Source organism: Pristiophorus japonicus, chromosome 3 (assembly GCF_044704955.1).
Source record: "Pristiophorus japonicus isolate sPriJap1 chromosome 3, sPriJap1.hap1, whole genome shotgun sequence".
In the NCBI taxonomy this organism is placed as follows: Eukaryota; Metazoa; Chordata; class Chondrichthyes; family Pristiophoridae; genus Pristiophorus; species Pristiophorus japonicus.
The window spans coordinates 152142856-152156656 of NC_091979.1; the positions used below are offsets into that span (position 1 = coordinate 152142856).

General features: G+C 45.4%; 1 protein-coding gene across 2 annotated transcripts in view; it reads right to left on the bottom strand.

Moving 5' to 3' along the window:
* Positions 1-13801, bottom strand: part of gtf3c3 (general transcription factor IIIC, polypeptide 3) — a 135826-nt gene that overhangs the window by 75756 nt on the left and 46269 nt on the right. For both annotated transcript variants that reach the window (XM_070875905.1, XM_070875906.1), the window contains exon 9: positions 2039-2139. In XM_070875905.1, the coding sequence (XP_070732006.1) occupies positions 2039-2139 (101 nt within the window). The remainder of the gene's footprint in view (positions 1-2038; positions 2140-13801) is intronic.

Consider the following 13801-nt stretch of genomic DNA (forward strand, 5'->3'; position numbering starts at 1 on the left):
TTTAATGGAGCCCAAACAATTAATAAAACGACATGAAAAGTTAAATACTGCGGATGATGGAAAATGAAATAAAAACACTAAGAATTAATAAAACTATATCAAAAGATAAATACTGCAGATTCTGTAAAATAAAAACACTAATAAGTAATAAAACTATATCAAAAGATAAATAACGCGGATGCTGGAAAATGAAATCAAAACACTAATAAGTAATAAAACTATTTATCTACCAAAGGGCCCCAGCGGTGTCGTGTTCGAACACCGCATTGAAAACCTCGCGGGAGCACTGCCGGGAAAAGTCCTACCTTTTCCTCGGTGAATTTTGCTGTCCTGGTGGCTTTTCAGCAGCCTGCACGCTGCTTCCCTCTCCACTGAAGACTTACCTTTACAGTGGCTTCACCATGCCGTTTCCAGCGGAAGTGAACACCGCTCAAATCCTCCCCGAGCTGAATATAGCTTGGGGAGGGAAAAGTACCCGACCGCAGCTGCCGATCGATTTTTTTCGATCGACTGCCCAAACTCCATGGTAGCCGTCCCTTTGGGGACGGTGAATTTCGGGCCCTGGATCTCTTCCATAAAGCAAATCCAATTTTTCTTTCAACAAATGGCATTAGCTATTTTGTCGTCTTCTTCTTAGGCGGTCCCTCGTATCGAGGATGACTTGCTTCCACATCAAAAAGGGATGAGTTCACAAGTGTTTCAATGAAGGACCTGATATTCAGGTCCTGAAATACATGTTGAAGGGTGGAAGATGCCAGTGCGTGGATTTTTTTTTAACGTGTGGTGGCCGTTGCATACCAGCCACCACATGGGCTTGACAGAACTAGGTTTTGGTCCAGTGGCAAGGATTAACCAAGACAACTGGAGACCAGCTTTGCTGCACGGACCTAGTGCATACACATATCGCAGTGTAGGCTGGCCCGTGCTGCCCCAGGGCCTTCGCCTCTGCTGGGCCCCAAACTCACGCCTCTCCAGGGCCCCGATCACGTTGCTCCACGATCACTTGCCGGTCCCTCGCCCCGACCTCGGGGCCATAAAAGGCGAGCGTCCCCTGGACAGCGTGGCGGCCCCGACCTGCGAGGAAACACCAGCGGCAGGTCGGAGCCATAAAAGGCGAGCGGCCCCTGGAATGCGTGGCGGCATACTACTTCAGGGAGCAGCGCGAGTTGGTGCAAGAGGGCGACGGCAGAGAAGAGGGCAACTGGATTGGACGTCACCAAGATCCAGGTCAGTGATTGGAGCATGGGAGCTCTTTTGTAAATGTTTAATGGTAACATTATATATTTACGTGTACAGGGTATCAGTAAAAATTCTAAGCTGGTTGTGTATTTAAGAACCTACATATAATAGATGCATGTTCATTGGTTCATGCGGAATATATTTTATTGAGGAAAATTGAATTTTTCAGGTATTCAAAAAAAACTGCAAAGGGAAAGGAGAACTGGGTGGGGCAGAAGGTTAAAACATTTTAACGTCTGGGACTGGGTTTCCCACGGCTTGAATTGCTGAGACAAAATCCTCGTTGTTTGTGGAAAAAGTCCAAACTGAGTATCTCATTTTGAACTAGTTCTTAATCTGAATGAATCGACAGCAGTAAACCAGTTTGTTATTCAGCACCAACGAGCAGTCTGCCAGATGCAGACATTACAGCCGTAATGGGAAACCGAATGCCACACTGGTGCAGTGGGGGTCGAGTTAACTGTTGGAACCGTATTCAGGGATCATTAACCTATACATAACTTGTGCAACACTGGACCAAGTGTTTGATGCTTGATTGAAAAAAATGAAAAAAAAGTCCCGTTCCCAGCACTGGCATCCTTCACTTAGGAAAAAGTACAAAAAAATTATTTAAATTATTTCTCCTATGAGAGAAGTTATTTCCCCATTCTTTTTTATATTTGTAACAAATGCTGAACCCATTTATTTACACTGAATTATTTCATAAATTATTTAGATTAAGATATTTCTTACCTGAAGTTTACTTAAATCCTAGACTGGTCATAATTTAGTATAAAAATCATGCAGAGTTGAAACTTACATCGAGAGGCTGGAGGATATGAAGATGGATCAAGCACACCATCAGCTTGACTCGGATATCTATGGGAACTACTTCTGGGATCTGACAGTTGTAAGTAACATCTATAATCAGATAGAGCACAGCAAACAGTTTTGTTTGAATCAGCTTCTTAAAGAAAACCCAGATACCTTTCCACACTCACTTTTCATTACTTTGCCCCCATTTCTAGATTCCTCAGCAGTATACACTAGGCTCAGGCCTAGGCTGCAGAGAGCCAATCTATTCCCAGGTTATATCATGTTCTTCAAAAAGGCCGTGAGTGCCTCACCATCGAACCTTCTATCACCTCACAGCAGTATAGCCAAGATTGAGAACTTGCTCTGTGGGAAATTAAGGCATACCATTCAACTGTGATTCAACTGATTGGTGGACCAACATATTATAATCTACCGATCTTACTGTTCCTCCTAATATTTCCCCCATGGCTCGGTGTCTGTTCCTTTAACTCTCATTTTATTTTATTCTCCTCACACTGTAAAGCATTTTCAGACTTTTTCTACGTTGAAGACACTATACAAATAGAAGTTGTTGCTTAACTCTCATTAAAATTGTATCTGACTCTCCAAAATACTTATAGTGCACTATTATTTTAGAAACTGAAGAAACATCTGGATTTCTAGGCATTTTGTCTCAGATTTTATCATAACAGCTATTGTATATACAGTGTATCCAGTGAGGGTTAAAATGGTACCACAGTTATTGATATTTTCTGTACAAGGAAAACAAAACAACTGTGTGTTAATTAACTCAAGTAGTGCTTCACCAAAAATAAAAAGCAACAAATTATCTGTATATAGATGCTGGAAAATGCTTCAAATTTTACAGAAGAAACAATTGTACTCAAAACAATGCCTTATATAGTAGTGCACTGTATTCAAAAGTCACTGCTGTACCACATTGATAACAAATACAATGGGAACGCTCCATGGGTTGTGGACAAACAATTGGCTTCAGATCAGTTTGGGGAAGCTGCCCCGCTGTTAATGTACAACCCCCGCTTGTGGTGGCTATCATCTGATCTCCCAGTTGTCTATATTCCCCCATTCAGGGCACCCAATATTTTTGACCTCCTCCACTCATACCCGGTAGGAGGACACTATTCAGCTGATGTAACGGTTCAGAAACTACGCAACTTTGCATGTTATCCTGATTGTTTCACAGATGTCACTCCTCGGGTGAATCGTTGCTTGCCCTGCTTACAGCACAATCCAAGTGCCCACACTAATTGGACACTGTTGCATAGTCCCCCTCCTCCCAACGAGTCCATCTTCAAATTGACTTTATAGGGCCCTTACCTACAGGACCTTATGGTTTGCAGTATTGTCTGGTTATAATTGATCATCATCATCATCATCATAGGTAGTCCTTCGGAATCGAGGAAGACTTGCTTCCACTCCTGAAGTGAGTTCTTTGGTGGCTGAATAGTCCAATACGAGAGCCACAGTCCCTGACATAGCTGGGACAGATAGTCGTTGAGGGAATGGGTGGGTGGGGCTGGTTTGACGCATGCTCTTTCTGCTGCCAGCGCTTGATGTCTGCGCGCTCTCGGTGTTGAGACTCAAAGTGCTCAACGCCCTCCCAGATGCACTTTCTTCACTTAGGGCGGTCTTTGGCCATGTACTCCCAGGGCACTTTATCAGGGAGGCTTTGAGGGTGTCCTTGTAACGTTTCCGCTGCCCACCTTTTGCTCGTTTGCTGTGAAGGAGCACCGCATAGAGCGCTTGCTTTGGGAGTCTCGTGTCTGGCATGCGAACTGTGTGGCCTTCCCAGCGCAGCTGATCGAGTGTGGTCAGTGCTTCAATGCTGGGGATGTTAGCCTGGACGATGACACAGATGTTGGTACGCCTGTCCTCCCAGTGGATTTGGAGGATCTTGCGGAGACATCGATGGTGATATATCTCCAGCGACTTGAGGTGTCTTCTGTACATCGTCCATGCCTCTGAGCCATACAGGAGGTCGGGTATTACTACAGCCCTGTAGACCATGGTAGATTTGAGGGCCTGGTCTTCAAACACTCTTTTCCTCAGGTGGCCGAAGGCTGCACTGGTGCACTGGAGGCGGTGCTGAATCTCCGCATCAATGTCTGCTTTTGTTGATAAGAGGCTTCCGAGGTATGGGAAATGATCCATGTTATTGAGGGCCGCGCCATGGATCTTGATGACTGGGGGGCAGTGCTGTGCGGCGAGGACAGGCTGGTGGAGGACCTTTATCTTCCGGATGTTCAGCGTAAGGCCCACGCTTTCGTATGCCTCAGTAAATACGTCGACTAATCCTGGAGTTCAGCCTCAGAATGTGCACAGATGCAGGCATCTTCCGCATACTGTAGCTCAACGACAGAGGTTGGGGTGACCTTGGACCTGGCTTGGAGGTTAAGCAGCTTCCCACTGGTTCTGTAGTTTCGTTCCACTCCAGCGGGGAGCTTGTTGACTGAGAGGTGGAGCATGGCAGCGAAGAAGATTGAGAAGAGGGTTGGAGCGATGACGCAACCCTGTTTGACCCTGGTCCGGACGTGGATTGGGTCTGTAATGGATCTGTTGGTAAGGATCACGGCCTGCATGTTGTCGTAGAGACAGGCGAAGGATGTTGACAAACTTTTGGGGGCATCCGAAATGGAGGAGGACACTCCATAGACCCTCACGGTTGACAGTGTCAAAGGCCTTTGTCAGATCGAAAAAGGCCATGTATAAGGGCTGGCGTTGCTCCCTGCATTTTTCCTGCAGCTGTCGCGCTGCAAAGATCATGTCCGTTGTGCCCCGTAGGGGACAAAATCTGCATTGTGATTCCTGGAGGAACTCCTCGGCCACAGGGAGAAGACAGTTGTGGAGAACACTAGGGACAACTTTCCCAGTGGCTGATAGCAGGGAGATTCCCCTGTAGTTGCCGCAGTCACACTTGTCCCCTTTTTTAAAGATGATCACGATCACTGCAGCTCTGAGATCTCCCGGCATGCTCTCCGCCCTCCAGATTAGAGAGATGAGGTCATGTATCCGTGTCAACAGCGCCTCTCCGCCATACTTTAGCACCTCAGCAGGGATTCCATCCGCTTCCGTAGCCTTGTTGTTCTTGAGCTGTTTTATGGCTTTTCCTACCTCGTGCAATGTTGGGGTTTCACTGAGGTGGTGGCGGGTCGCATGCTGCGGGATGGAGTAGAGAACACTCGAGTCAAAGGCAGAGTCTCAATTGAGGAGATCTTCGAAGTGCTCCTTCCAGCGGACCCTGACAGCCTCGGTGTCCTCGATGAGTGTTACCCCATTCTTGGCCAGCAGTGGGGTAGGGCCTTGGGAGTTTGGACCGTAGGTGGCCTTGACTGCGATGAAGAATCCTCGCATATCGTGGCTGTCGGCCAGTTGTTGTATCTCCTGTGCTTTCTCCATCCTGTTCTTTACGTCCCGGGTTTTTTGTTGGACCTCAGCCTTGAGCCGTCTGTAATGTTGCTTTGCTGCTCCAGAGTTGGGTTGTTGCTTGAGGCTCAGAAATGCTCTGTGCTTGCGATCTATTAGTTCTTGGATCTCCTGATCATTCTCACCAAACCAGTCCTGGTGTTTTCTGGTTGAGTGACAAGTGTCTCTTCACAGGCACTGGTTATGGAGGCCTGGAGGGCAGACCAAGCGCTATGGGCATTCAGCATCCCAGGGTCATCAAACACGCCAGGTTAGCTGTGAGGCGTTGGCTGTATAGGGCTCTCTTAGCTGGGTCTTTAAGTGCCCCGGCATTGACTTTTTTGCGGCACTGCTTCTGCTGTCCCCTCTGCTTTGGGGCTATGTTAATGTCGATGATGGATCGGATTAGGCGGTGGTCCGTCCAGCAGTTGTCAGCTCCTGTCATGGCGCAGGTGATGCGCACATCCTTGCGATCCCTAGCTCGGATGATGACATAGTCGAGCAGGTGCCAGTGTTTGGAGCGAGGGTGTTGCCACGATGCCTTGTATTTGTCTCTCTGGCGGAACAGGGTGTTGGTGATGAGAAGTTCATGTTCTAGACATTTTGTCAGGAGTAGGGTACTGCTGGTGTTGGCTTTCCCTCTCTGCCAATCACGCCTCCCCAGAGGGCTGTGTCTTTGCCGACCCTGGCGTTGAAGTCACCTAGGAGGATCAATTTGTCGCCCACAGGGACGCTGGACAGGGATGTTTCAAGGTTAGAATAAAAACCGTCTTTGGTCTCATCCGTTGCATCGAGTGTTTGGGCGTACGCACTGATGACTGTGGCGCATTGGTTCCAGGGTAGGGTGAGTCGGAGAGTCATGAGGCGTTCGTTAACCCCGCAGGGGGAGTCTTTGAGGCGGTCGACCAGCTCATTTTTGATGGCGAAGCCGACTCCATGAAGACGCCGTTCTTCCTCTGGTTTTCCTTTCCAGAAAAAGGTGTAACCTCCACCTTGTTCCTTGAGCTGGCCTTCCGCTGCCTGCTGGGTCTCACTTAGGGCGGCGATGTCGATGTCAAAACGTCTAAGTTCCCGGGCAACTATGGCGGTGCAGCGTTCCGGCATGTCGCTGTTGGAGTTGTCCATGAGGGTCCTGACATTCCATGTCCCGAACTTCATGTTAACGAAGTTCTTTTAATGTGGGGTGACCGTTGCACACCGGCAACCACACAGGCTTAGCTGAGCAAGGTCTGGTCCAGTGGCAAAGGGGTTCAAGACGACTGGAGACCACGCACTGCTGTATGAGCTTAATTGCCTCCAATGAGACGTTGGCCGCAAGCTCGGTGCCGAGTAACGCCCTTGATGGTAGGTGGCCCGAGGCTTGGTTGGGGGCAGGCATTAGGAAGGTCAGTTGTCCGCTGGAGTTCCGAGGGATGTTTTAAAAGTTTCTTCCAAAGTTTAAAAAAAAAGTTTTCCAATTTCTCCCAAGTTGTTTAAAAGTTTAAAAGTTTTCCCAAATTGTTTAAAAAAGTTTCTCAAGTTGATAAATTAACTTAATGGATAGAGCCTTTTCCGTGTAAAACAAACACCGCACTGACAGCAGCTTGCCTGTTATTAGGTGAGGTGATCTGCAGGGAAAGACAATTCAAGTTGATAGTGATCAGGGATCAAACTTTACTGTCGAGATTTTTACTGAGCTACAACGGATAATGGGTATCTCGCATAAACTTCATATCTCCCACCACCCACAATCATCTGGAGTGGTGGCAAAGGGAACCCGAACTCTGAAAACTATGTTAAACAAATTTTGTGCAGATCACCCCATCAACGGAGCAGGGACCAATATCCTCGTGGGGGGGTTTGCTAGTGTTGTTGGGGAGGGTTTAAACTAGCTTGTCAGGGGGATGGGAACCTGAGAGTTGATTTAGTAGGGAAGGGAGAAAAGTGGAAATTAGAAAGCAAAAATAAAGAAAGTGAGCTTGAAGGAGAGAGGAAACAAACAGGAAAAAAGGGTAAAATAACAAATTTAAAGGCACTTTGTTTAAATGCACGTAACATTTATAACAAAAGAGATGAGTTTACAGCACAAATTGAGACAAATGGGTATGATCTGATAGCCATTACAGAGACGTGGTTGCAGGGTGACCAGGACTGGGAATTAAATATTCAGGGTACTTGACAATCTGGAAGGATAGAGAGAAAGGAAAAGGAGGTGGGGTAGCTCTATCGATAAAAGATGGAATCACTGCAATAGTGAGAAACAATATATGCTCAAACGATCAGGATGTTGAAACAGTTTGGGTGGAGATAAGGAACAATAAGGGGAAAAAGTCACTGATGGGCGCAGTCTATAGGCCCCCTAACAGTAACAACTCTGTTGGTCGGAGCATAAACCAGGAAATAGTGGGAGCTTGTAAAAAGGGAACAGCAATAATCATGGGGGATTTTAACCTCCATATTGATTGAACAAATCAAATTGGTCAGGGTAGCCTTGAGGAGGAGTTCATAGAGTGCGTAAGAGATGGGTTCCTTGAGCAGTATGTAACGGAACCAACCAGGGGGCAGACTATCTTAGATCTAGTCCTGTGTAATGAGACAGGATTAATAAATAATTTCTTTGTAAAGAATCCCCTTGGAATGAGTGATCATAGCATGATTGAGTTTCAAATTCAGATGGAGGATAAGAAAGTTATCTAACCAGCGTGCTAAGCTTAAATAAAGGAGACTATGAAGGTATGAGAGCAGAGTTGGCAGAGTAACGCCCCTATTTAAAAAAGGAGATAGACAAAAAGCAGGAAACTATAGACCAGTTAGCCTAACATCTGTGGTTGGGGAAAATGTTAGAGTCCATTATTAAAGAAGCAGTAACAGGACATTTGGAAAAGCAAAATTTGGTCAGACAAAGTCAGCATGGATTTATGAAGAGGAAGTCATGTTTGACAAATTTGCTGGAACTCTTTGAGGATGTAACGAACAGGGTGGATACAGGGGAACCAGTGGATGTGGTGTATTTGGACTTCCAAAAAGCATTTGACAAGGTGCCACACAAAAGCTTACCAAACAAGATAAAAGTTCATGGGATTGGGGGTAATATATTAGCATGGATAGAAGATTGGCTGACAAACAGAAAACAGAGTCTCGGGATAAATGGTTCATTCTCTGGTTGGCAATCAGTAACGAGTGGGGTGCCACAGGGATCAGTGCTGGGACCCCAACTATTTACAATCTATATTAACGACTTGTAAGAGGGGACTGAGCATAACGTAGCCAAGTTTGCTGATGATACAAAGATGGGAGGAAGGGTAATGTGTGAGGAGGACATAAAGAGGCTGCAGGAGGACATAGACAAGCTAAGTGAGTGGGCAAGAATTTGACAGATGGAGTATAATGTTGCAAAGTGTGAGGCCATGCACTTCGGCAGAAAAAAATCAAAGAGCAAGTTATTATTTAAATGGAGAAAGATTGAAAAGTGCTGCAGTACAGCGGGACCTGGGGGTACTTGTGCATGAAACACAAAAGGATAGTATGCAAGTACTGCAAGTGATCAAGAAGGCCTATGGAATCTTGGCCTTTATTGCAAAGGGGATGGAGTATAAAAGCATGGAAGTCTTGTTACAGATGTACAGGGTATTGGTGAGGCCACACCTGGAATATTGCATACAGTTTTGGTTTCCATATTTACGAACGAATATACTTGCTGTGGAGGCAGTTCAGAGAAGGTTCACTAGGTTGATTCCGGGGATGAGGGGGTTGACTTATGAGGAAAGGTTGAGTAGGTTGGGCCTCTACTCATTGGAATTCAGAAGAATGAGAGGTGATCTTAGAGAAACGTGTAAGATTATGAGGAGGCTTGACAAGGTGGATGCAGAGAGGATGTTTCCACTGGTGGGGGAGACTAGAACTAGAGGGCATGATCTTAGGATAAGGGGCTGCCCATTTAGAACTGAGATGAGGAGAAATTTCTTCTCTCAGAGGGTTGTGAATCTGTGGAATTCGCTGCCTCAGAGAGCTGTGGAAGCTGGGACATTAAATAAATTTAAGAAAGAAATAGACAGTTTCTTAAACGATAAGGGGATAAGGGGTTATGGGGAGCGGGCAGGGAAGTGGTGCTGAGTCCATGATCAGGTCAGCCATGATCTTATTCAATGGCGGAGCAGGGTCGAGGGGCCGTATGGCCTACTCCTGCTCCTATTTTTTATGTTCTTATGTTCTTAAATGGTCTAGTATGCTGCCACTGTGTCTAATGACTATTAGATCCACCCCGCATAGCACAATGGGTATCGCACACTACCAAGCTATGACCGGGCAACTAATGCAAATGCCAGCCCATCTATTAAACCCTTTAGCTACGCTCTTAGTACAGGGAATTGCCAATCAAAAATAGCTTGAAACAGTGATTGAAAACATAAAACAAACTTATATATTTGTAGCCAGACAGACAGGGAAGTCAAGGAGCCAGGCAAAAAAAATAAGATGGTCCGACCATTTGAATATTAAATGGGAAATGCCGTAATGGTACTGAACGATGGGAAGAAGCAACATTGCTTCAAACCAAAGTGGAATGGCCCCCCCTCCCAATTATTGACAGAGCCAGTCTTTCGGTCTATCTGGTGCAATTCCCTAAGAAAAAAGTGAGGGCCAAAGTGGCTAAATGGTACCATATCAATTAGTTGAAAACTGTAAAAGAGTAAATATTGTATATTTTGCCTTGCAGAACAAGAATGATAACGAAACATGTAACATACTGCATCAGTTATCGAACCCTCCTGCTGGAGGTCATTATATACATAAGACACTCGAATGGCTCTCCAACCTCTACAGACTTAGTCAAGTACTACAATCAAACCAACGGCGAGGGTATATCATGTCGAATTTTGAAGGAAATATGTGAAGTAAAATTCATATGCGAGGAATGTGCGATACATCCACCGACGATTACTACTTGGATGCACCACCTTTTGGTTCCCGAAGGTCACGGAGTTCAGGTACTATTAGATTACTGTACAGGGGGATACAACCCTGAGATACTTGGAGGCAAAGCCCCAGGGTGGTACTGGAAGGTATCCATAGCATTGGTTACAACTGGACTGATTGGGATGCCCTATGAAATAAAGAGCGAAAAATGGGACATTAAGAACTATGATTTAAATTGGCCGTCTTTTTGGCCGAGACATGAGGGTGAATATCAATGAAAAGCCAAGCGGCAAGAAAATAATACAAGAAATAACACACAATGATGTGCGGAATGGTGTGTTAGCAGCAGGGGGATAGTTGTAACAATGCAGAGAAAAAAGGAGATCACAATAAATACAAGTAGTAACCGGAAAAGAAACTGTCCTAAAACAACAGAAGGTCCCAATAATGGTCTGATAGTAACTCACACCCATGAGAGTTTATGAGTGTAATGATATCAGATATAAGATCGTGCCGGTAGTATTCAATCTTTTGGCGGTTCAAATGTCAGAGGGGTTATGCAGTCACATTTACATGCTCCTCTATAAAAATTTGCTAAGACAGATAGTACGGGATTTTATGGAAAAGAATGCATGGAGAGATATCAACATACCCTGGCAGCGCCGCCACCCCCCCCCAGCCCCCACCCCCCTCCACCCCCCCACCACCTTCCCATCAATGAGCCATGGTACCGACCGGTGGTAGAGGAAGTACCAAAAGTAGAAGGAAGCGAGAACTAGGAGAATGGGTAGGAATAGGTGCCACAGCAGCCACTGCAGCATGGAATAAAATAGACATAGTGCTGGATTTTCCAGTCCTTTGCGCTCTGGGTTTCGCCCCGGAGCGATGTGAAAGGCGGCGTTGAGGTCTCCTGCGCCTCCGGTCTGGTTTTGCGGCAGCGCTGAGCCGCACCGCCGGGAATAGCTGCGCAACAACTCTGGTTGCGACAGACACTGGCAGTAGTTTGGACTTTTGCCCGATCCGTCCGTCCGGAAGTGCGACCGCAATGACCGCGTTGGAAATCAGCGCGGTCCAGCATAGCCGGTGGCACAGAGGAAGGTAAATACTCCAACGTGCGAGTGTTTGTTCTTTTCATTTTTTTAGCGGTTTGTGTTGTGGTAGCATGGGCAATTTTTGGGGAATGTTTTTGTGGGGGTATTTTTAAGGTTTTCCCCATCTAGATCTCTCTCATACCGCACAACGTCCAGCAAAACAGAAAAGCCTAAAGTCCAGCCCATAGAATCTATGTTGGAACATGATGAGGCTACGAGGGGATAATTGAAGGGAATTTTAACCAAAAGACCCAATTAGAGAATTGCAAGAAGCACTAAAAACAACCTTAGACATGGCACCCAATTTTAAAGAGATTCAGGTGAAGGTTAATGATATAATCAAAGAGTCTTCAAGGGTATCACTTGTGCTATGTATGGGAGGTTCCGACTGGATCAGGTACAGAAGGGTCTGACGGACATCGAAAACAATCGGATACCCAACTTTGTGAATGACAGACATTTAGAGAAATGGTTTAACAAGACTGAACCCATGGTTCACAGCAAGGAAATATGAGTTAGCTTACTGCGCCAACTTACCATGCGCCCAAGTGGGGAGAATAATGATTATCTGGACTCCAAATACATCCTCATACCAGTAGTCCTACGGCTGCCTCGATTGAACAAGACAAATAAATAGGAAGTGTTCAGGGTCAAATCAATAGGATCTATGGAAGGGAAGCTACACAAACAACATGAAAAATATCCACACTGATTAAGCAAGATGTGACCTGGAAGGCCTCTAATCTGGATTATTACAGAAACAATAAGGGATCCTGGATTGTAGGTGTGATCGTCTGGAGCTAAGGATAGCAACAAGCAGGTCCACAGTAGATAAAGATTGTACCATCCAAGTACAAACATGGGGGGGGGGGGGGGGCAATCAGACTCGAAGTCGTTACACAGGCCAGGGACGATATTGTGTGGCCATTTCCGCCACCCGATATACACATGGGCTAGACATCTGCCGGGTCAGATGGCCAACCTTCTGTTTAAAACCCAACAAGGTGACTAGAATAGGGAACGCTTATTTGATTCCAGTAAGAACTCGCAATGTAACTCAAATACAAGTCAATATCACTATGCAGCAGGAGGCCCTACAAGCAAGAGTAAAATTTAGACATCCAATTCCACCATCATCTCTCAGTTTGAAATCCATCATTGAATGAAATAATACCTCTCAGAAACATTTGGTTAAGATGCAGCAAGATAATACCCAAGTTGAGAAAGCGCTAAGTAAATTAGGGGACCACGAATGGTGGGATGTAGCTTATAATGCCAGCCAGTATCCGTGGGCACGAATGATATCAGCGGGCCTAGTGATTGCCCAGTGTCTGGTCTTAATAGTCCTTATTATGAAGTCTTGCTATTTGAAACGTCTGACCCTCCAATTGAACCGTCGAACTAACAACTTAGAGCTGGTACGATGTATGCAAAATCGAAAATGAGAGCTCGAAACAGAGTTTACTGCCTCTCATGGAGGGGAGTATTTCAGAAATCAGGGGTGTCTAAAATGTATATGGTTATGCAACGAAATTGTGATGCAAATAATGCTATGTTTACATGATTGTATTAGAACTTGAGACAAGAAGTCTCTTCAGACTAGTATTAGAATAACTAGATAGATGCTTAGAATCTGCTTATGTTTTTGGTTCTCTGCGGATGTTATAGCATTCTGCACTGTGAACGGTCATATATAATCTTGTTTCCATGATAGCTATCTGCTGTTTTCAAGTTAGGATTCCACCTTTGTTTATGTATCTCTCATTTGACCAACGAAGGCTCAACGCCCAAGTTTCTTCTATTATTATTAATAATAACCATGTTATAATGCTGCGGTAGGAATTGGAGTTAGCTTAACAGAACTGCTTGCGAAGATAATTAAAAGTTAATTAGTATAAAAAACATAGAATGGAAGGAATTTATGGGAGGTAAGGCATCCATCTCAGGATGGAGCAGTCTGTTAGATTAAAGGGAGATAGTTTGGATAATGACAAGCTGAGCAGACAGCTCTAACATGGGCCCCTGATTAAAAAGGTACAAGGCCACAAACTGGCTGTACCAGGGAGGATAGGGACAAGAGAGACAAGACAAATTCCAATGAAGGAGCCTACAGGATGTATTAACAGGAAAGATAATTGGCAAAAAACATGAGACCCCTTTCGGGGAGGGTTTTCATCGAAGAGTTGAGAGAAAGAACTTCACGTGCCATTGGGCACCTAGTTTTAAGGGGAACCTCTATAGGTTGAATGATACTGTCTACGGGCTCAAATTTCCCCAGCCGCCTGGAGCGGCGCAGTTAGGGGTGGCACGCCGACTTTCTAAGCCAAGAAAAGCGCCAAAAACTAACCTTCCTCTTTGGC